Raw genomic sequence first — 24,790 nt, forward strand, 5'->3', positions numbered from 1 at the left:
AGAAAGTACTGACATTCGGATGGGTGCGGTGGTCTTATAGCCTTTGGCTCTAGCTGTGATCTAAAACTTGTACTGGCGTAGTGCCATGAATGTCAGCTGGGGTCAGGCTCAGTTTGCACCTGTGAAAGCCCCAGCATGCTTTTATTTCAGCTGCAGCTTTTCCATGCTGTCTGCGGCGATTGTGATTTTGGATTTTGTGTACCGCGCCTTTAATTTCTAGCAAGGAAAGTATCCTTGGGGCCTGATTCTCCTCTCAGTCACGGTGAAATTGACCTCGTAGGCAAGGCAGAGAGAGCTGGCAGAAAGCACATAACACTTTAAGTCCCAGATGATTCCTCAAAAGAGGGCTTAAGTGGTGCAAAGGCTTTCTGCTGGATCTCTGTGCAGGGCTGAATTTCATCTTACAATGGTGTAAATCAGCAGTAACTCCACTGAAGGGAACGGAGTTGCTCAACCCAGTGTCAGAAAAAGATCAAATAAATTTGTTAGTCTCTAAGGTGCTACAAGTCCTCCTTTTCTTTTTGAGAAAAAGATCAGGATTTTTTTTTTAGTTGCAGTGTTTCATGGTGTAGGTACAAGAAAAGGGGAATAAGTTATTGATCAGCTGGTTTGAGTACAATTATCATCAGCATCAGCTAATCATTATAATGTAAGAGAGCAGTCACACAGGCTTGTACTATTCACACTGCCCCCAGCCCTCACCTGGAGGGACCACCTCTCGGGGAAAGCAGGGAGTTCAGACTCAATGATCCTCTCTGTCCATGGTCTCTGTGCTGAACCTACCAGCTGGGCTGGTCATGAGTTTTGCTGTGTAGACACCTGTCCACCAGGAAGTGGGTTGAGACCACTAACTCCAGTGAAGAGCTGCAAGGCAAGTCACAGGCCTGTGACAGGAGTGGAAAACATCCTGATTTGTCTGGTAAAAGGCTTGCTCGTTGTCTGATTTCAGGGAGTGACCGTTATTTCAAGGTCAGATAGTGCGTTAAAGGCTAAGGAACCAGGCTAGAAAACAGAGATCACCGGCATGTAGCATTTCATTTTAGCTTTGGTGGTTTATGAGCTGTTAGACCTTAAAATCACATTATGCAGATTATACTCCTGCAAATCCACTGTGTTCTGTACAGCATCCTGGCTTGTGACCCAGTCTGCCCCCTGGGAGCTGCTCATCGGATAGAAACATATGGGCTTGAGCTGAAAAGCATCTTGCTCATCCCCTGACTCTTCCAGTCCCTCTGCTCAATTTTTCTTTCTGAATCTTTCTGATCTTTATCCTGGTTTGCGTGACAAAGCTGCACAAGAAACACGTATACGACCTAGATAAGAATTTGTTTGAGTAATAACAATAAAGACTGTCGATCATTGACCAGCAGTATCAGAGGGCCAAAGCTTCAACTGGTGGCCTTCAACTGAACCATGTTGATTTACACCAGCTGTCCCACTGAGTCTAATCCAGCTCTGTGGCTTCCTGAAATATTCTTTTCCTTTGTTGTAGCATCTAAGCCATGGAAACCCAATGGAGGAGACCATGGGAATCAGAGAGCCAGCCCAAGGGAAAGTTCCTATCTCTAGACAGGAAAGACGCCAAGAAGGTGTTGGAAATTTATGTCAAGCGCACACTGAGCAGCTGTGAGGATTCCTTTGCTGCTAAGAAGAGAGTGGAGGAGACCAACGGCGCACAGGGGAAGAAGATGACTAAGCTCCGAAGAGCGGCAAGTGACTTCTGCGGGTACTCGGGTTCCAAGCTAATCATGAGGAAGGGCCAAGCAGACAGAGCCAAGGCACTGAGGCTGGAAGATACACTCAGCGAGAAGAGCAAACCGTTGGCCTGTGGGAATCCTACAGAAGACGAGCAGAAGCCAAAGGGGAAAGGCTTGAAGAGCTTGTCCTCGGGGAAAAATCAACGCTCCTGGATCAAGACTCTCCTGAATTTCTTCTACCAGAAAAACACTGATGACTATAAAGAACACTCCCATAAAAAGACAAAGGAAAAAGAGGCCAGCGTGCAGCGGGCTCCTAGCTGCATGGAAGCAGAAGCAGCTACAAGAACTGGAGCAGACTCCAGTTCATCGCCGCAGCCTGGGAAAACCATTAAAAAGAGATCCAGCCACAGGAGAACTTTCTCACTTAAGAAACATGCCACTGAGGAGGAAAAGAAAGCAGGGAAGGAAGCAGGAATAAAAGCAAAGAGGCCCAGCTTTCTTCCACTGCGGAGCGTTCACAGGCCATCCTCACAAGGTAGGAGCATAGAACATTTGTAGCTAAATAGCTCTGTGTTCCCCGTGGGGACCATGGGCAGAATTTTAAAGTGGGATTATGTTCAGGAAAGTGACTGTAACCGTGACACATACTGGGAGATTTGCAGAGGTGCGATTAGATGCATAAGACCTTGTCTACACTGGCAAGGGTTTGCTTATGCAGATATACTGGGATAGCTATACCAGCAAATCTTTCTAGTGGAGATGCAGCTTATACTGGCAAAAGAATTCTTTTGCTGGTGTAACTTATACCAGTTCTCGGAACAAAATAAGCCATACTGGAAAAAGGCTCTTTGCTGGTACAGTTGCATCTACAGAAAGGGTTTTTGCTGGTATGAAGTCATAAAGAATCACACCCCAAACTCACATTATACTGGCAAAATTTCTAGTGTAGACCTGGCCTTAATCCCATTGGTTTAAAATGATCTGTGACTTTCGGTGGGAGGACTGTCTGACATTTGTGCTTTTGAAGATCTCCCTCTGGGTGTCTGCGGAGTTCTCTCTCCTTCAGGCCTGCCTCCACAAGAAAGGTGCACTGCTTTGACTATCCTGGTATCGTGAAAATGGCACATCTCCCCTCTAATAACTTATTCTGGTTTGGGATGTGCAAAAACGATACCGGTAGCCGGTACCTCAAAATTGATATAACTGAATCCGCAATGGGACATTTACTAGAATCATTTTATCAGTTAAAAATCACACCCCTAACCGACATAGTTACGCCTGTTCGTCTTTTGAGTGTAGACAAGCCCGTTGTTTATATATACATTTTAAGAATCATTTCTTCCCTGCTACACAGTCTTTATGAAGCGGCTGGTAAATTTTCAGGGTAAGTTTGAGAGGCTCAGTGATTGTCTTTGTAGCAGAAGCCAGGGCTTGAAAAGTACCATGTGATTGTCATGCTTGGTTGCTGGCCACAGTTTCACACGAATTCCCGAGCCAGGGCAAGCGTGAGCAGTGTCAGCTGGAATTTTTCTACTGAAAGGTGGCCTGTCCGAGAACTCCCTTTCAGTCAGCAAGGTCACACCAATTAAAAACCTCACCCGCTTTCTCTTTGCAGCCAGGGAAGAACATGAGCTTTACTGCACGCAAGTCTCGGAAGAGATACAGCTGATAATCCAGGGCAATGAAGCCAAGAGAAACAGAAACCACCGTTACGAAGGGCTACCGAAACCTGCTGGCACTCCTGAATCTGGTCAGTATCATCTCGTTCCAGGACATGTACAGTCGTGGGCCACCCTTGATCTAGGCACAAAAAAACCTGGGGGGGGGGTGACATTCGTCCCTGTGCAGAGCTGTAGTGGAATGCCCCTGGATGGGTTGTCAGCAGCGGGGATGGACCTTGGGCCCCGGAGGTCTAAAACCAGGAGCCCCCAGGGCCCGAGCTAAAAGGCTCTGCTACCCACGGCTGTTCCAGGCTCATCACCCTCTATACGTGGCCCAATCACCACTAGAGGAGGGCAGAGCACCATGCTGAGTGGGGGTGGGGTACACGACTGCAGTATAGGCCGCTGCCCAGGACTGAATTTCATCCAGGTAGGAATTGCCCATGCAGACTGTGCTGGGCATGTGGCCCTGGTAAGCCAGGTGGCTGGCTCTGAGCAAGGAAAGGGGCTACTTGTTGGCAGATCAGCAGTGCCGCCAACATGCAATTTTATAACGAATCTTGTGATATCTGGAGCATTTTAAAGCCCGTTTATGGGAGCACGGGGCTGAAAATTGGCAGTCAGGTTAGCGAGGACTGACGAAGAGCTGACAATCTGACTTTTGGAAAAGAGACAACAGATGGAGACCCAGACAGATGGACTGGGGAGTACAAGGAAACAATCAGGCAATTGTCAGCACAATTGGAATCGGCTACTGCCTGTGAGCTAACAGACCAGGTCCTTTGTGTGGAATCTATAAAAGTCCTGCTACAAACAGAGGGGGTCCTAGAGCCACACTGCTAGCATGAGTTACACCTGCAACTGGGCAGCCAGGCCAAAATTCCCCGTCCTATGAGCTCCATGCCAGGGACTCACACTGCAGAGCTCATGCGGGGCTCACACTGCAGAGCTCATGCTGGGATCAGGATCGTCACAGCTCAGAATGTAGGGGTGCTTTTCTGTTGCCCTGGACACATAAACTGCTTTTCTGAAAAGAACCTCTAAGTGCCTGCGTTGAAAATCCTGTCCTCAGCGTCGAGGGCGGAAGGACCTGGGCTTGTAGAAGAGACTGTCTCAAATGCTGGAAGTAATTCTCTTTCTCTGTCTGCAGAGGAAGCCATCATAAGAAAAATAGTTGCCCTGCTCAAGAGCACTGGGGATCGCTTGGACGAGAAGGTAAGGGGAGGACTTTATCTGGTGGACTATAGATGATTTGGGTCAAATTCTCTGCTGGTATAAACTGGGGAAGCATCATTGACAGTGGAGTCTCACATAAAATAATCTATTAAGGACTCTGCTTTGACACCTCTCCTAAGCTACTTCTGAACCTGGGCTCCATCCCCAGCCCTTTTGCAATATCTGAGGGATGTGCTGTATGCATCACTGAAAGTCACTGAAAGCCTGGCTTACCTGCCAAGTGGCTTTCCATCCAAAGGGATTGCCAAAGGTGCTCAGTGCTTCTCACGGCATCTTATCATCCGGGGCTGATCCAAAGACCACTGAAGCCAGAGGAAAGATTCCCACTGACTTGAATCAGACCTCAGATGGGGTTGGAGAGATGAAGTGATGGGTTAGTCCTAAGGGAATCTGACAGACAGAAGGGGTCTGAACAAAGGCGATGCACCACTTAGGGCTTAAAATAGAACTTAAGCAGTGCATTGACCTTGTGCTGGCTTTCTGCGCAGGGATGAGTTTCAGGCTAGGAGAGGAAGGAGATGGTTGTCTAGGAATTGATAGGAATGAATCAAATGGGTAGGAAGCCAGTACAATTTCAGGAGTGGGTCAGCTTGTGAGGTTGGTGGTGACACACAGATTAGAGGCAATATGTATTATATTCATCAATATGCGTGTTAACTGGTTTCCCTCTTAAACAGATAAAAGAAGACACAAATCTCACCACGTTCTTCAAAGATATCTCCTACAGCTCCTTCAAGCACTTAGCCGATGTCTATGTCAATAAAGAAGTGAAGGCCCAAGTGCCTGAGATGTCTCCCGAGGAGATACAATTTGCATTTGCTGTGCACTTAACTGCCAAAGTGGCAGGCATCTGTAACCATGCGGTGAACAGGATCATGGGCTTTGGAGACCAATATCTCCAGGATACCTTTGTGCAGTTTTCCTACAGCAAGAACGTCAGGGTAAGAGGAGAAACGAGTGTGTGATACAGCCCATGACAGCATGCTGGGGCAGATTCTCAGGGGTTGTAAACCGATGATGCTCCATAGGCATCAATGGAGTTATGCCAGATTACACCAGCTGAGCATCAGGCCCCCACCATTGTTATTTGTATTATTGTGACACTTAGCGATGCCAGCTGAGATCAGAGTCCCATTGTGCCAGGTGCTGTACAGTCATTTAATGAGGGACAATCTTTGTCCTGAAGAGTAGCAATAGGCTACTTGAATATGCAAGAGAGACAAAGGAATGGATTAGCAGCTCCATTTTACATATGGGGAAACTGAGGCACAGAGTTGAAGTGACTTGCTTAAGGTCACGCAGGGTGTTCATAGCAGAGATCAGAATGGAACCCAGATCTCCTGAGTCCCTATCCAGTGCCTTAATCATAAGACCATCCTCTCTCTCTCACGCCTCCCTGCCTGATGGTCCTGATTTATATCGAAATAGTTCTAAAACCCTCCGGTATCACTCAATCCAGCCTCCATGGCTGGCATCTGGAGCTGGTTGGGAAATGATTTTGGTCCCATGTAAAACTCTTCACCAGAATGAAAAAAAAAAATTTCCTTCCAAGACTTTTGGTCAAAAATTTGGGGATTTTGTCAGAAAAGTCAATATCTGTTTTCAGCAACCCCAAACGTGTCATTTTGGGGGGGTTTCAGGGTCCCCCCCCACTATTTTCCTCTAAAATTATTTTTTAAAATGGTTTTCAACAAACCCCCACTTTTGACAAAAAAAGAATCATTTTGTCAAAACCTTTTTGACACATCACAGTGGAGGTGTATAGTATCAGCCCCATAAAACGTATCATTGCCAGACAGCTAAACGAGGACCTGATGGGTAACAGCCATCAAAAGAGAATGGGAACACAGAAGACTTTAAAAAGTTTCCATTTCCATTGGGCTCAGTTTTGGTTTTCTGGGTGGTCCCTTGACTGTTCTCTGATCATTCAGACACTGTGCCCAATGAGTCCTGGGATGTTATTTATCCCTCTGCCAATGCCCTCCTGTGTGTATCTGAAGTCTTCCAAAGAGGATGGAGCTCGGCTGTTCTCAGTGGTGGCAGATGACAGAACGAGGAGCAATGGTCTCAAGTTGCAGTGGGGAAGGTCTAGATTGGATATTAGGAAACACTATTTCACTAGGAGGGTAGTGAAGCTCTGGAATGGGTTCCCTAGGGAGGTGATGGAATCTCCATCCTTAAAGGTTTTTAAGGCCCGGCTTGACAAAGCCCTGGCTGGGATGATTTAGTTGGGGACTGGTCCTGCTTTGAGTAGGGGATTGGACTAGATGACCTCCTGAAGTCTCTTCCAACCCTAATATTCCATGATTCTGTGAATCTTGTCTGTATGCCTCTTATGTCTTTTGCTCTTTACACAACAATATGAAGAAACCACATGGGCACAGTTGGGTCCCAGATAGCTATACACAGACATGCCTGGCCTAGCTACACACAGTGCTGCTCTGGTTGGTTTCTGGTGACTTCTAAAACACAGAACACAGTAAGCGCCAATGGAGGGCTTGCCAACCATTTAAAAGGACATTACCCTATTCCTATGTACCACACTGCCAAATTTAGTGCCACTTGCCTCCAACAGGCAGATCAACACGGGCAAGCTTTTCACTTCTTGCTTTTTGGTGGGCTGCGCTGGGACAAAGGGTTGAGAGTGGTCGCGCCTGGTGCAAAGCAACAGAAAGGGTTAATGCATCACGAGTCAGGATGGACTTGAGGCCCCGAATTTCTGCAAGGTGTGATTCCACTGAGAGGATTCTGGGAGCTCATGCAGGGGGTGTGGCCTCTACGGGAACTCGCTGGGGACTCTGCTGTGTGGGAGCTGCCTTCACCCCAGCACACCGAGGGGCTTGAGTAGGGCTGGTGAACCTGTGACTCCATAGGTCCATCAGTCGTTTCCTCCTGCGGAGCTGGGCTGCATCAATTCAGGAGCACAGAGCCTGCAGGAGCTGCCGTGAAGCATCCCTGCAGCTGCTGCTGTGTGGCGGATTCCTTCCTTCTCTGGTCCCTGCAGATCTGCCAACGCCTGGCCCAGTCCCTCTAGCTGGGCACTGGAGGTACACTGCAGGGTAGGAAGTACCAGGCTGGATCAGGCAATCTAGTCTAGTAGCCTGTCTCCAGCAATGTTCAGTGCCAATGGCTCCACAGGACAGAAACCCCGCAGGAGGCAGAAATGGGATAAACCTGCCCACAGGGACATTTTCCTCCTAACCCCCAACAGTTAGAAGTTGGTTTATGCCAATGGCATTGCCATCAGTTCCCATATGCTCCTCATAACCCGCCAAGGTCTGTACTCACTAGCATCACACACCCATCCCGTTTGTGGAGCGGATCCTCACCTGTGGTTTCTTCTGTCTCAACAGGACTGTGAGAAGTTCAGCACCAGCAGCTGTGAAAGCCCAGACTGAAAACTGCTCCCTAGGAGTTCACTTTCTGAACTGCTGCCGGTACCTCCGGTATCTTCAACTTCAGCCCCACCTCTGTGAAGCAGAAAGCCATCCTGGGCTGGGAAGGATCAGCTGTCAGTGACTCTTGCATTTGATAGAATTTCATGGCGCATGGATTAAAAACCATGGAAGACAATGAGTAACATGGGGGTCAACATGGAGATCATAAAAGACGGCTAGTTAAGGATGAATGCTCAGTATCTAATGGTTATACTACCTTCGCCTGACGAATCTGTGAGAGTCCTCTATTGACCAAATCTTTGCATATGATAGCTCAGGCTTCTGAACAATTTTAACCCCAGGATATAAAAATATATTTACTTCTCCTACCATTCAAGGCCCTGGTAAGAAAATCACTTAAGCACATGCTTAATTTTAAGCACATGTGCTTAAGTGTCCTCCATGAATAGGATGCTTTACTAAATTGGGCTCCAATCCTGTTGGTAGGTCTTTTATTTATTATAATTAATGCTATTAAAATTCTGCAAGGGATATGAAACCTCACATCTCAGGGTTTAGCCAATCTCCAAGTATTCGAGATTGGGATGAAACCAATGAGGAGGTCAGATTATCCGCCATCGGCTGCTGCTGGAGTTCTTGCATCTTCCTATAAAGCATCAGCTGCTGGCCGCTGTCAGAGATGGGATACTGAACTCAAGGGGCCGCAGCTCCGAGCTTCTAGGGCAATGCCTGTATTCCTACGCTGTCGGTTTGTAATGCAGATGCTGGTACAGTGCAATGCCTGGGAAGATGCTGGGTGTGATGGTGCCACATGGTTGCATCCAATACCATGTGATCCTTTCAGACATAGACATGAGGGGCATGGAATGAAGGGACCCTTTGGGACAAAAATGGGCCATACTTGTCAGAATGACGGACGTCCGAGAGTTCCGTTTCCCCATCAGAGGACTGTGATGTAACCATTCTGCAATGGGGACTGGAAATCATAACAGCACTTGGGAATGTTTGTTCCTCTCTGTGTTGATTAATGTACGAGAAGAAACTGTAGATCCTCAAATCATTTGGCAGAAAACCTGATTGTTCAGTACCAACCAAACCATTGTCAACACTGGTTGAGAGTCCACCGAGGACCTGTCTTCAGCCATGAGCCATTTTCCTGCTGCAGACAGCAGGGCCATAAACCCTGCTAAGCTACAGCGTCTCATCAGATTTTGGAGCAGGTTATGGATTGGGCGCACGTGAACTGACAAGTGGATTGCCGTTGGAGTCGCGACATTATGTACTGAACAATCAGGTTTTCTGCCAAATGATTTGAGGATCTACAGTTTCTTCTTGTACATTAATCAACACAGAGAGGAACAAACATTCCCAAGTGCTGTTATGAATATCTTGGAGAGCATGTACTTGAGTGTATCCTTCTAATTGATTCCGGATGAAATGTGGAGAATGGGGTGAGGCAGAATGCAAGTGAATATTATGTTACAGGTGAAGTAAAATGCATCTTAATCACCCAATGTGAGTCCTGTAGCAGTTCTTTTATATTAGATAAAAAGCAGGATAAGAGGCATAATATTTTGGCAGGTGGCCATCGGTGTCTGTTTTTTTATTGCATGATCGTAGCTGCCTTTGCTCTTAGAAGGAGGAAGTTACAGAAATTCCAGCACAGTGATATCGGTGACTTATTAGTGAGTAGAAGACGGTTGACGTGACACCAAAGTACAGAGGGAGGTGGTTCACAGGTGGGCTAAAGCCTGTGCTGGCATGAATTAGCATCACTCCATGGACCAGCCAATTGACACCCGCTACGGCTTTGGCCCAGCATGTCTAAGACGATGCACAATGTGAAAACGATTAAACAATAAGCCCTGGGAATGAATCCTAAATCTTGCCCCATTGCAAAGACCCCCCCTACGCAGGAGAATAGGTCTCTGGATGAAGGCCGCAGATCTTGGCTCGGGGCCAGTGGAGATTACCAGAGAATTCCGGAAGGACCCCTGACAGGTCCAGGGGACATGCCTTAGTCAAACAGAGCTGACTGGGCTCCATGCAGCGGTAACTGGATGAAATTCTCTGGCCTGTGTTATACAGAAGGTCAGCCTGGATCAGGGCCGGTTCAAGGCACCAGCGTTCCAAGCAGGTGCTTGGGGCCGGCAGTTCCTCCGGCCGCGGCGGCACGGCGTCGTCGGCTTCTTCCTTTTGCCATCCGCGGTGGCAGGTTTTTTCACTGCTTGGGGCAGCAAAAACTGTAGAGCCGGCCCTGGCCTAGATGATCCAATGGTTCTTATTGGCCTTAAAAAAACAAATCTACGAAAGGGAGCATGTGGGTATGAAGAACACATGCTCATGCCTACCAGGGTATGTCTACACTGCAAGAAAACACCAATACCGCTGCACCTCAGAGCCTGGGTCGATTGTCCAGGGCTCAGGCTGCCGGCCTAAAAATATCTGTGTAGATGTTTGGGCTCAGGCTGGAACCTGGGCTGTGAGACCCCCCCTCCTCGTGGAGTTTCAGAGCCTGGGCTCCGCTGCTATTTGTAGCCCCTCAACCTGCGACTGTCCAGCTGACCTGGGACAGCCACAGCCGTGCCGTGGGTCTTTTAGTGCAGTGTAGCCACATGCTGGGTGGCCCGACAAGATCGGCATGGCACACTGGCGTGAGAGCACCTCGCACCATCCAACCTTCATTCCAACAAGCCAAACGTTCATCTTCAGCAGAGATTCCGCCAAGACCGGTGGGTTGGTAAACAGGTCGCCGGAGACAGGAATTTTCCTTTACAGCACTGGCTTTTCTCAGCCAGTGTGTCAGCATGTGTGTGTGGGTGTGGGTGTGCGGGTGTGTCCCTTCAAATCCCACTTGTGCGCAGACAGTGTTGCAGCACGTTCCCTCGCCATAACGCTGCCTGCTAGGAAACCCAGCTGCCAAGACCAAGGCGATTCTAGCCCGTTGCTTCCTTCCAAAGCCAGCGTATCCCACTACCTAGAGGCTCTTGTTCCTACTAGCTCATGCTGTGGGGTTTTGCAGCTCAGAGTTGGTTTTATGCCTAGAAAAAGCAAAGGCAACAGACGGAAGGCTGAAGAATTCTCGCACTGGATGCTGACAGACGTTCTGCTTTCTCACTGGTGAACATGCCAGGAGCAAAGCCATGGGTTCAGCTGGTAGGAAACGGCAAGTAAACAGATGTCAAAACAAGAGACAAAGCTGCCATTCAGGGATATTTCCTTCCTTTTCTCCTCCCTTTCCCAGGGTTATTTATAGCTCCAGATCATGGTGGCGAAGGGTCTTGGGAAATATCCCGGGGGTTAGTGATCTCAGTGCATCTCAGTGGGTTGGATCCAGTGCCCACTGAAGTCAGTGGTTACCCTTTGTTGCCTACACCAGCTACTCACACCATGGGTATGTGAGGGGAGGGGAAGGGCAGGCTCCATGAGACTGCCCTGTTCCCCCCATGCATGGGGCCAGGAGTTGACATGACGAGGTAGGCGATGCAGTAGGGGACTGGGGGACATGTGCTGGACAAAGTGGGCGAAGGGTATGTCCCACACTAGAACAGGGGGAACTGAGTGGCAGATTGGGATTGTCGGAGTCATTTTGCGCTACCCCACGTGGGGGGATTTTGGCAGAGCTACTGCGGAGCTCTTGGTCCCCTCTCAGGCAAAACTCCCACTGATGCTGATGCGAGCTTCTGTTGAAAAAAGACTATGAGCCAGATCCTGACACTGTTAACCACCTTCCGTGGGACCTTACTCTGCAAGAAGCCCTGGTACCTTTTCCCCTAAGAGCGGGCCAAGCAGAGATGGCAGGATTTGACCGCAAACTAACAAACACCCTTATATTTTTAATAGCACCCACTGGGGTCATGGGATCTGTGATCATTTCTGGCTTCCCTAGTCATTCCTGACTGATAGAGCACTGGACTGGGACTCAGGAGACCTGGATTCTGTTCCTGGTTCCACCACTGGCCTGCTGGGTGACCTCAGGCACTGCTCTGTGCCTCAGTTTCCCAGTCTGTAAAATGGGGATAATGTTACCAACCCTCCTTGTAAAGATCCACTTTTGAGCTCCACTGTGGAGAAGCACCATATCAGAGCTACAGGTTTCAGAGTAACAGCCGTGTTAGTCTGTATTCGCAAAAAGAAAAGGAGGACTTGTGGCACCTGAGAGACTAACCAATTTATTTGAGCATAAGCTTTCGTGAGCTACAGCTCACTTCATCAGAGCTAGGTATTATTTTATTCTGGTAACTGATCAAGGCTGATGAGGGTAAAACCAGACCCACCAAGACTGGTTAAAAATCACTATGATTGCATCATGTCATTTGCATAGCACCAGACGTGTACATGACATTTGACTGAGCTGACAATTTAGATGGAGTGGGAATAGGAAGGTGTATCACCCAGGTGCGGAGGTTGCTTGCTTTGCTTTGCATGCCGCACTGTGGATTTTGTTCTCTGTGCATTCGGGACCTTCCCGACCAGGCAAATGAACATTTGCATAACAAAGTCTTTCCCCGTGCCCATCTGATGTGATCTCTCCAGCGCCACGGGAGAAGCCAGTGTTCTGGGTCTGTAGCAGCTATAGTCCATCCCTCCTGCCCACCTGAGGAGTCTCACATGGGGGAAAACAGGGGCACTGGCTCTAGCCAGTGGCTGACTGCTGTAGCTGCCTGGTGAGGGACCCAAGCACAGCTGCTCTCTACCAAGAGGCTGCTACTCAAGATCCTGGCCTGGGGCTTCCCACTGGCCTGGCAGAGGACAATGCCTCCCTCCCCAAGAGCTGATGGCTCTCAGAATTCAGGCCAGGAGAATGGAGAGAAGGGATGGGGAGGAGCAAAGTGAACAAGCCTGACTCATGGGAAGTGCTGGAGGTGGGGGAAAGAAACATCTCCCAGTTGTTGCAGGGGAAATAAATTTGATTAGCCGGATGAAACCTCGTTATGTGGGGTGGGGGCAGAGGGTAAAGTAAAACCTCATTGAGATTGATAGGTGGGCACTCATCTTTCAATTAACATCACTGTAAGGAGAAGCTCCCACCTCAGACAAAAGGAGTATATGAACCCACCCTGGAACTTTTACTGACTTGTTTTGGGTGTGTGTGTGTGTGTGGGGGGGGGGGGGTGCGTGTGCATGTGTGAGTGAAGACAGAGCAGGGCAAAAAACCTGGGAGAGACTGACAGACAAGGCAGCGGGAAGGAGCAGCTGAAAGCAGGGTGGCTGAGCCCGGCAGAAGCCAGGGGAGAGGCTTTGAGGCAGGGGGGTGCAGGCTGACAAGGTGGCTCTTGGTGCTATGAGCAAAAGAAGCTGGTCCCTGCTATTGGGCTCCTTCTGTGCTCAGAGACACAGGACTTGGTAAGGTCTTTGTAAATAAAGAAAACTGCACCTAAGTATCACCAATTTCTACTCCCAGCTGGAACATCCTCCTCAGGGCCCCAACCTGCTCCTGTGAGCGAGGGCTTGGAGCGGCTCACCCTTAGCCCAGTGCTTGGATAGCTCTCTGGCAATCATATTTCCCCCCTCTAAAGCAACCTCACATCACTAAGCACGGGAGTGCATTACAAGGAAATGGGGAACAGAAATTTGGTAATCGAGGGCTTTTCAATCCAACAGACAGGTCTAGTAAGATCCAATGGTTGGAAGTTGAAGCTAAGAATTTTAGACTAGAAATAAGGACATGTTTAACTGTGAGAGTAATTAACCAGCGAACAACTTACCAAGGGTTTTGGTGAATTCTCCAGCATTGGAAATATTTAAATCAAGATGGGATGTTTTTCTAAAAAGTTCTACTTCAAGTCAACCAGGAATTAATTCAGGGACATCCTACGGCCTGCGTTGCACAGGACGCCAGACTGGGTGATCATGGGGTCCCTTCTGGCTTTAGAATCACTGAAATCCACGCAGGTCTCAGTAGCAGGAGGGCGGAGGGGCATTTAAGTGGCTGACAGAATGGGGGGAAAGGCTGAGATGTGGGGCATCTACCTTGAATGTGGGCTTGGGGCCCATCTGAATATTGCTCTGCCTCACAGTCTGGGGCTAGCTGGCACCGGGCCGCTCAAGATGCAAATCTCTTGGATATCTTGCCCTGATTTCTTGATTGAGGGCCTGGTCACTTGTGATCATTAAGGATCCCATGGTATTATGGAAGGGCGGATTCTGGGTATTACATTTATCTAAATTCCCCACCCCAGTTTCAACCAGAGAAGAGATTCTCTTCACCCTAAAGCGACTGCTGTGCAGGGTTACTGGGCCAGAACATCTGGGATGTTACCTCCCCAGGGGCCCAGGAGAAAAGCTCCCCTCCCCCCCGCACATACCGCTGGCAAAGGGCTCTGGGTTCTTGTTGCGCTTTTCAAGAGCAAAGGGTTTATTATTCTTAAAGAGTCCCAAGGGGTTTGAGGATCCTCTTATTTCAATGAGTGTTTGCCCTCACTAATCCTGCTTTACACGGTGCCAGGGGGTAGATTATAAAGTCCGCCAGGCATTTAATGAATCAGTTAGTTCTAAAGTCCATGCTGGTAAGAGGATGATGACAAGATTGTGTCTTATATATATTATGGCATCGAACCAAGCACGGACCTATGGCAATATTGCCCTCGCCAGTAATTATAGCTCTTTCTCAGGCACAGCGGGTACACCACCGAACGATTCGGCTCGTTTCGATATGATTTGGTATGAAAAATAATAAAATGCACTGCAGTTGGAGAGCCATGACACTCGGCAGACAGGGGAATGAGACAGAGACGTGCAATTTAACGCGTTAGTTACTGGATTAACATGCTGCACAGAGTATAGAGTGTGTTGGGAAGGGGGACAGGGTGCTAGACCGAGGGGGAAAATGGTAAGAGGAAGGAATAAGGGAACAGAAAGTGTGGGTGAAGGGTAGGGATAACAGTGAAGAGAGAATAGAAGGATGATTATCTATCACCCCCATACACAAAGGCCATCTACCTATCCGTCCGTCATCCCCATACACACACCGATCTACCAACCAACCAGCATCCCCATACACACACCCATCCATCATCCCCATACACACACCCATCCATCCGTCATCCCCATACACACACCAATCATCTACCTACCAACCAACATCCCCATACACACACCCATCCATCCGTCATCCCCATATACACACCAATCTACCTACCAACCAACATCCCCATACACACACCCATCCATCCGTCATCCCCATATACACACCGATCTACCTACCAACCAACATCCCCATAACACACCCATCCATCCGTCATCCCCATACACACACCGATCTACCTACCAACCAACATCCCCATACACACACCCATCCATCCGTCATCCCCATACACACACCGATCTACCAACCAACCAACATTCCCATACACACATCCATCCATCCGTCTGTCCCCATACACACATCCATCCATCTGTCATCCCCATACACACATTCATCCATTCACCATCCCCAGACACACAGCCATTTATCCATCCATCCATAATCCCCACACAGCCATCCACTTACCAACCAACATCCCCATACACACATCCATCCGTCTGTCATCACCATCCATCCATCCATCCATCCATCTGCTTGTTACAATGCCCAATGAGAATCTAAGGGCTGATAAAGTGCAGTAATATGGGAGGGGTGCTCCAGTGGGTTTATGGATGGAAACAAGGCTGGTGGCAGTGAGCGCAAAATAGGAGGAGGCAGGCATGGGGAGGAATCAAAGCACCAGTACAGACTGGTCCTTTTAGCTTTACGTCCCCCATTTGAAACCAACCCATGGTGCCAATGGCTGAAAGCGGCTGCTATCTGGTGGCTGCTCAGTGGCTCATGGAAATGACGGGGTGGATTTCAATCTGCTTCCCTAGTGAATGGACGCTCACACTACAAACCACCACTTCACCGACAGCCTCATTACAGAGGCCATGGGCTTAACGGGCAGGAAGACCGAATTGTCCATTCACCGTCCTTATGTGTATTACAATAGTGCCTGCGACCCCGGCTGAGATTGGAGCCCAATTGTGCAAGGTGCTGTACAGACATCTAGTAAGAGACAGACCCTGTTCTGGAGAGCTCACAACCCGAAGAGAGAAGACAGAAGACAGACAAGGGCTGTATAATTACCCTTGTTTTGCAGAGGAGGAACAGAAAGCACCAGGTCACACAGAATCAGGGGCAGAGCCGGGAAAAAAACCAAGCTTGCGTGCCTGAGTCAGAGTCAAAGAAGCCCCTGCCCATCAGGACTGCAGTGCCCTGGCAGGGCGCAGCACGGGTCAGTTTGCAACGCCCCTGCCTGCGACATACTCGTTCTGCGGATGGCAGACTCCAGCTGGCTGTCAAACCCAGCCTCCTTTGCCGGCATGGAATGTACACAATCACACAGACAGATACAACCCCTCTTTCCTGTCCCTGCCGCAAACAGCCCGATGTGTCTCTCCTAATGGAATAGGAGGCCCAGCAGAGGGCATTTCACATCAGAATCAAAAGGATCATTGTCACTATTCCAGGCCAACCCGGCGTGCCCCCTTGCAGGTGGGTGTGGTGTTGGGAGTGAGCCCTTACCTCACCCAGGGTATCAACAACCCCAGACAGACTGTTAGATGCTACAGTACCTTTTGGGGTGGGGCTTCATTGGGTAGCAAAAAAGCCAACGCAGGTTATAAACAAAATTTTCACCCCACCATCTCCAATGGATGACCAGGTTGTTCTTAGTCCATCTGTCCCCCACCTGAGGCCATTGCTCGCCTCTATCCAGGCTCTTCCCCAGGGGCTCTCTCGGTTCTGGCCTTTGCCCCTGGTATTAAACCTCTTGCCTCTGCTGGAGTAAGATCCTTCTCCAGAGTCCAGGGAGGTCTGCCCACTGTGACTCTTCTCAAGGGACAGCGGGGTAGTCCTTGCCAGCCTGGACTTCCGGCCAGTGTCTGGGAGACCCCCCTGGCTGAGACCAGGCCTTCTCAGATACCTGCCAACTGCAGTCCTCCATCTAGGAGTCTCCCCTTCTAGGAGCTCTTCTTACCAGCGCTCATTCTGGTGGGTTCCCCCTCTAGGGTCTTCTGACACAGCCCTCTCCTGGGAGTGCCTCTCCACACCACCTTCCCGTCTCCCTTGGGAGCTCCCTTCTAACTGAGCTTGGGCACCCTTTATTAGGTCCAGGTGCTCACTTACAAAACAGCCACCTTGGGCAGCCACCTCCCAGGTGGGGTAGGGTTGTCAGGCATCTGGTTCTCGACCAGAATGCCAGGTCGAAAAGGGACCCTGCTGGCTCCAGTTGGCACCCCATAGCCCACACCCCCAGCTGGAGCCCACACCCCATACCCTACACCTGAATCTCTTGCCCCAGCCCAGAGCCCTCTCCCGTATCCCGAACCCCTCATTTCTGGCCCCACCCAGAGCCCGCAACCCCAGCCCAGAGCCCTCACCCCCTCCTGCACCCCAACCCCCTGCCCCAGCCCAGTGAAAGTGAATGGAGGGGGGGGGGAGCGAGTGACAGAGGAAGGGGGGATGGAGCAAGCCGGGGCGAGACCTCAGAGAAGGGGTAGGGCCTCAGGGAAGGGGTGGGGAACGGAGTGGCGCAGGGGTGTTTGGTTTTGTGCAATTAGAAAGTTGGCAACCCTAAGCTGGGGCCTTCATAAAGCAGTCACGAGCATACAAAGCCCTAATCCCCCATAAAGGGCGGCAGCCCCATGAAAATCATGTTTGAGAAAAACAGGACCGATGTAGAATTTTCTACTCAGGACAAATAGGATTTTGACAAATATTAGACACAGTTAGGACATGTTCCTGGTTTAGAGTTCTGACCATCTTTGGCCGTATGCAATTGCTAGTGAGCATGTCAAATGCAATGCGCATCTCCTTAGCAAATCTGTAGTACAGCGATCTTCCTTTTTTCATTGAAATCACAAAGGCCTGCATTCTCTGGATCACTGAATAGAGAATACTGACATCCCATTTCATATTTTTCTTCATGGCAATTGCAAGTGAAAGGAACATAACGTGCGAATACATTTTTTCGCCCCAAAGCTTTGAGCTATTAGGGAATCCGTCCTACAGCATTTCCTTGGGTCTGAATCAAACACAATGAAACATAGAACCATAGAACCATAGGGACGCAAGGCGCCATACCAGGGCAAGTCACAGGAAGGGATGCTGTACGATTTCAATTCAGCTGGGAAAATAGATCTGAGAATCCTGCCAAAGGACAGTCCTGATTTAACGTGCATTGCTGAGGGGAACCATGCACGAAAGAAGCCATGCACTGAGCTAGCAGGACTTTTCATCAACCGAAACAAACAATCAAACCAAAGTAGGCCCCCATGTTTTCAAAAGTGACTAGAGTTTCTGGAGGCCTCCATTCCTGGGTCACCCATCTGATTTACAAAGGATGGGTGTTCAGCACTTTCTGAAAGTCAGGCCCCTTTTTAGGCCTATCAAGTTAATCCTCCCAAAATTGTGACGCTCAGAATCCCCGGTCACTCTTGAAAACATAGGCTGTAGTTTGAGCAAATCATGAGAAGACTTGGGAAAGATCTGTCGTCGGAAGCAGGTCTCCTGATTCTGTTTGTCGTGTGGTATTGCCCCCCCCCACCGACATCATGAGATTGGCTTAAAATCATGAATTTAAAAAAAAATTATAATAAATGATGGGTTTCAGAGTAGCCGCCGTGTTAATCTGTATTCGCAAAAAGAAAAGGAGGACTTGTGGCACCTTAGAGACTAACAAATTTATTTGAGCATCAGCTTTCGTGAGCTACAGCTCACTTCATCGGATGCATAAAGTGGAAAATGTAGTGAGGATGTTTTATACACACAGACCATGAAAAAATGGGTGTTTATCACTTCAAAAGGTTTTCTCTCCCCCCACCTGGATTTGTGCTGGAAATGGCCCACCTTGATTATCATACACATTGTAAGGAGAGTGATCACTTTAGACAAGCAATTACCAACAGGAGAGTGGGGTGGGGGGAGAGAAAACCTTTTGTAGTGATAAACACCCATTTTTTCATGGTCTGTGTGTATAAAACATCCTCACTGCATTTTCCACTGAATGCATCCGATGAAGTGAGCTGTAGCTCACGAAAGCTTATGTTCAAATAAATTGGTTAGTCTCTAAGGTGCCACAAGTCCTCCTTTTCTTTTTAATAAATGATGGGTTCTTTTTGTTTGCCTCCTGTACTTTGAGCCTTAAGGATGCACTTGGGTCAAATTTTCAAGCTATTCTCTGCAACCAGGAGGGCTAGAAACTTGCTTTATTTCCTCCTCAACCCCCCCCCCCGGTGGAAGCTGAGATTATCAGCAAATCGGAGCTGAAGCTTTAAGAAGAATGCTAAAGATCACCAGACTCCCAATAAGAATCATGAGAGTTGCCAACACGGGCCGAGGGTGACATATAAGGGAGATAAGCCTGATAACAACAACTGCTTTTTAGGTGCAGAGAAGAAGAGAGCTGATTCAACTTGGGGTGCCACATTCAGCAAAGCATGGGCCAGCCCCTGGGCAAAAAGCGGAGGTTGTACATTCCCGTGGACACATCTCCTGTCCAAGGACAAGCCACGATTACAATCGCTGCGCTCCCCTGCTAACTCAGAAGGTGCCGTTTTTGCAGAGTTCCTACTGAAGAGCAGAAATGCATTTTAGCTCCGTACCATGAGATCCCAGCCTGATGAGAAGCCGATGGAAAGATTCCCTTTGACAGAAGCCCTTTTGTTCTGTTTTTGTACAGCATCCAGTGCAATGAGGTTCTGATCCACAACTGGGGGGCTCCTAGATAGTACTGCAGTACAAATAATAAACCACAGGTTTTGGATCGGGACCGGAGACCCCCTGGGAAGCAGATGAGGGAGGAACTTGACCCACTGTTGGTAAATAAGATCATCCTCATTTTACAGAGGTGAAGTGGCCCAAACCAGACCACGCAGCCAGAGTTAGAACCAGAACCCAAGCGTCTTAACACCAAGTCTTGTGCTCATTCCACTAGGCAAGGCTGCCCCAGTGGACAAAGCAGGCAACTGACAAACTGCATCAGCAGAACAGCCAGAGTCCCCGCGATCAAAACAATCCCTAGAACATGACCCAGATAGAGTGAAATTCATTCACCGCAGCGCAGAGGGCCTACTGAAGTTCCACTTAAATTCTAGTCTGAGCATTTAACGTGGGATTTCAGCATTGAGGTGGCCCGCTGCGCGGGGCTGAATTTCATCTCTGTGGAATCGTGGACGCTATCACGCCCACCCAAATTCTCCACATCTAAATTTAGCTCAGTACATGGCATTTTGTACTGCACATACTTAAGTGATTCATGTCAGTATGTGATAAACTGACCTCAAATGATACCCCCAGCAGAGCTCTTTGATGCATAATCTCCTTCTCCCAGGTCAATAAGGCTCCAGAGAAACACAAGGCAGAAGAATACGTTCTTTCTCCTAGCCTAGACTCGTTTAAGAGCAAAAACATGCCAGCGGTCCTAATGTGGAACTGAATTTGTACGCAGTAGCTACCCAGCACAGTAAGCAGTGCAGGTGAGGTTAAGACATTATTGGCAATGTGCTGATCAGATTCAAAATGCCTCCCTTGTAAACTTGCTTCCAACTTCATTTCCTTGTCACAAAAGTCAATTTAAAATGGCACATATAACCTACTTAGACTAAGCATGTCATAGCAAGGCTGGCTGGAGATTCAAAGAGGCAAGTGCCTGCGATCTGCACAAGAAAGGCTCTCACTTGATTCATACTCCCATGGCTAAGCTTTATGGGAGCCATGTTCCAAAGTGTTTAACATCTCAAACTCGCATTGAAGCCTATGGGAGTAGAGGGGCCCTAAATTCCACCCAGAAACCTCCCAGGGCCAAATACTGAGTTGTGCTCCAAGCTGCACGGGCTCAGGGTCTCGCAGGATTTGGCCATTGCGTCATGTGGCTGCAGGAACAGAACTGAGCAATCAGAGAACGAACATAAAGACTATTCATGGACTTGTGAGGAAGCTCCAGGTGCCACAGAACCATCTTCGTAGTTCCCACGCCATCCTCAAATACAGGGCACATGGTTGTAGGAAGACGAGTTGGCCAGGGAGTGCTGCATCTGTCTACTTGTGGGCTGCCTCAGTGGCTCCCTGGAGGGCCCCTGGCAGCTGGTGCGAGTTAGAGCAGCTCTAAAGCTGCTCCAAGTTGCACTTGGGGAAGTGGCCCATCACCTGGCATAAGCCTGTTCTGGCTGCAGATGGGCCAGTCTCCACAATCTGGGCAACTAACTTCAATGGCAGTCAGACTGGGGTTTGGAAATAGACTCTGCAACTGACTAAACTATTTTCATTGTCCACGGTGCAACCACTGATATTAAAAAGGACCAACAGAACCAGTGATAAAGGCCATTAAATTTTAACAGCCTTTTTAGCTTTAATAAACTATAGCACGGATAGCAACACCGGGAATGGAAGTTCTGATATTTAAACCTGACAGAATCCTGTTGAAGTGATATGTAAAGTGCACAGTTGGGTGGAGAATTCAAAGAAAATGGAAGTCTTTGGAGGTTGTGCCTTTATAAGAACAAAGTAACCGGCTCAAGGTCCATGTTCTCAGTGGATACAGGCATTGCACTATAGGGTTAATTGAGCAAGTTTTCAAATAGAACATAGCACACTCTTCTGTGTAATCCCTTGTGTAACACCCACCAGCTCTGAGCCCTTTGAGCAAATCGCTGCTTATTCGGCACTGAGCTGTTCCTAAGACAGGATTGAGGAAGAATCCAATTTAGAAAAACACTCTCGAGGAAGAGCGGAGAAAAGCAAAAAAGAGGAAAATTTGAAAGAGATGCTCAGAAAAAGCCAAGCTAGGGCCATGAGATGCAGGAGACTTCACATGCTCTAAAAGGATGCGGGCTGTGGGAAGACTTATGAATTATTGTTTTAAAAGGAGCTCCTTACTTAAGCCAGGAGCGTGATAGCTAGTAAGAGTCTAATCTAGCTAGAGCTGCTTTGATGCGGGGAGAGAGTTTTATTTTTAGCCAGAGAGGTAATTAAAGCAGGCATTGAATCTGAAAACATCTTGGGGATCTGTCACAGAAGGGCAAAAAGTGCATCTTAGGCATTCGTGTGAACCGCGAAAGGAGCAGTGAATGCGTCAGAGATGAGCAGAAAGAGAGCGGGCTCGGAGTTCATTTAGTAACAGCAAAACCCAACATCCAAGTTACGGAGCTCCTGTCAACTAACAAAACCACGTCTCTGCAGACTGAGCAGCTGGGATGGCTGAAGAAGGCCGAAGTGGCACCAGCCCCCCTTTCTCTCTTTCTTTTTCAGGCAGTGGTTTTCTTGCACTTTACCAGATAGGGGTGGTCCAATCGCTCTTGGAATTGGCACCTGAAATACTCAAATCAGCATCCAAAGTTTATGGAGCATCAGCTGGGTCACTTATCGCTGCAGCAGTGGTGTGTGAATCTAGCCTAGGTAAGGAAGGCTTTGGTTTATTCCGTGTATCTATTTGTTAATAATAATCATAATCATTATGAAAACATGGATTTTAATGCCAAGAAAGGATTGGAAAGGAATGATTTGTATGATAATACAATAACTAATAACTTAATCGTACAGCAACAGGGGACCGACAGGGCCAGATCGTCAGCTGGCAGACTAGCTGTGTTTAGGTCAGTAGTGGTACATTGCTTTACGTTAGCTGAGGATCTAAACCATTGTTCTTCAGTGGGAGCTCATGGGCCAGCTCCAGCCCCCAAAGCCCTTCCATTTGGCCCACTGCCAGCCTTCTGGGAAGTAGCAGAGCTCTCTTCCCCTCCCCTCAGGGGCCTAGTCTATCCATCCCCTGGCCTCGGAGAGGGGGCTGAAGAACCCCAAAAAGAGCAGAGGTGAGGCTGGGGGCCCCACAACTGATGAGAGGGCTGGGCAGATAGCGGGCTAGAGGCAGGATTGATGGGAAGTGGGCAGATGCAGTTCAGTTTAATTCCCCTCTGTTTACCATCATGCCACGTACTTAATTAAAAACCTTTCCATTTCCATTTAAACACCTTGGAGCTAGCCTGTGTTGATACATTTCGACTTACAGCAGTATGCTTTTAATCAGGTGTTCATGCAGACACAAAGCGATCAGTAATTGACGTGCTTTCCTTAGCTAGCGTGGTTGCTTTCTGCATAGCCCTTTTCCAGAAAAAAAGATGATGTGAAGGAGTTATCAAAATCTCAGGCAATCAGGGAAATTAGACGTTCCTTCATTTCTTGTGCATTTTAAATTTACTTTAATTTCATAGCTTTAAGAGTAGAATTAATATTGACAGCATGATGTATTAATAGCATTATAGTCTATTTGTATAATTGCTTGCTTATAAGATTTCATTGGAATATTGCCTATGGATACCCAGCTTTTTATTTTGAGATTATTAAATACAATCCAGCACATCACTCTTGAAAGCTTGCGACCCCTGGCTGCTGGCCGACTCCCAAGAGAGCACACACCTCCCCCTATCTCCTGCCTAAGCTCCAGAGCGATTCATCAACCAGCGAAGATAATCGTTTGGCTGCCTATGTTGCCTGAGGGGACCCATCCAGTAGGCATGCTCAGAGGCTGCCTACTGGAGCGGGCCCCCCCATAGGTGAGTTCACACTTAACAGCTGTGGCGGAGGAGAGCCTTCGTCACCACTTTTCGCCCCGGGGTTAGGGGCCTCCCCTGGGCGGTGGGAGACCTTTGGTTCAGAAGGGATTTGAACAGGGATCTGCCACTTCTCAGGTGAGCGCTCTAATCACTGGGCTCGGGGACAGTCTAATGGAGGGGGCCCCTCAGTCTCTCCTGTTGAAGTGATTGCACTGTGGAGAAATGGAAAGGCTCATTGGAACAGGGGACTGGATCCTGGATCACCCACAGCCTGGGTGAGTGATTGCATAGCCTGGTGGTTGGCACATTCTCATGCTTGTGCTCTCACTCTTGCTCTCACAGAGTTATGCAGGCTACAGAGAATAGCCCAATGGTTAGAGCAGCCACTTGTGAGGTGGCAAATCCCTGTTCAAATCAATGCTCCCTACCCCGGAGGTGGAGAACACCTAAATCCTTTTGAGCATTCAGCCCTAAATGCTTCCCTGCTCAGGAGAAAAGGACACATCTTCCTTTCAGAGTAATACAATGCCTTTTCCAGCTGCAACACCCTAAGGGTACGTATGGACTGGAATAAAAAGCCCACAGCACAAGTCTCAGACCCTGGGTCAGCCGATTCGGGCTCACAGGGCTCAGGCTGCAGAGCTAAAAACTGCAGCGGTGACAGTCCCCTCGCGGGGTTTCAGAGCCTGGGTTCCAGCCCGAGCCTGAAGCTTTACACTGCAGCCCAAGCCCTGTGAGCCTGAGTCAGCTGATTTGGGCCGCCCTGGCTGTGCCATGGGTCTTACTGCAGCATAGATGTGCCCCAAATCCCTGTGATCTTGTAATGTAAGGGCTTGATCTTGCCCCTGTTTAAGAAACAGCAAACGTCTGATTGGCATCAATGGGACCAAGAGGAGCAGCCCCTGGGTGATTTGTCGATCTCCAGGTGCTGGTTTTAGTGTAGAAATTAAGGGCGCTATGTTAAAGTGCACTAGGGAACGTTTAGTTCACACCAGCAAGGTATACACGGACCCGTGAATATGCACTTTAGAAATCACACCCATGCAGTGCACAGTCCTGCCCCATGTGGACACACCCCAAGCCTTGCTGCTTTTAAAGAAATTTTTAAGGCAGAAAAAAAAAAAGCATACCCATCTATGTACCAATATCTTAGCTGCTGCTTGTAAGACAGTGGTGCCCGACTGGCACATTCCCGGGCTTGCAGGGGGAAAGCTACCACGAGGAAATCTAT

At 48.6% G+C, this 24,790-nt stretch overlaps 1 protein-coding gene across 1 annotated transcript; it reads left to right on the forward strand.

The window, feature by feature from the left end:
* Positions 1-1,502: 1,502 nt before the first annotated feature.
* BNIP5 (BCL2 interacting protein 5) lies at positions 1,503-9,514 on the forward strand (the record flags this gene model as incomplete). Its single annotated transcript, XM_084611582.1, has 5 exons — positions 1,503-2,235; positions 3,316-3,450; positions 4,512-4,576; positions 5,275-5,538; positions 7,951-9,514. The coding sequence occupies 5 exons, from the start codon at positions 1,503-1,505 to the stop codon at positions 7,993-7,995; spliced, it is 1,242 nt and encodes a 413-aa protein (XP_084467708.1). The 3' UTR covers positions 7,996-9,514.
* Positions 9,515-24,790: the final 15,276 nt, after the last annotated feature.

This window comes from Lepidochelys olivacea, assembly GCF_965140295.1.
Source record: "Lepidochelys olivacea isolate rLepOli2 genome assembly, chromosome: 21".
Classification (NCBI taxonomy): Eukaryota; Metazoa; Chordata; order Testudines; family Cheloniidae; genus Lepidochelys; species Lepidochelys olivacea.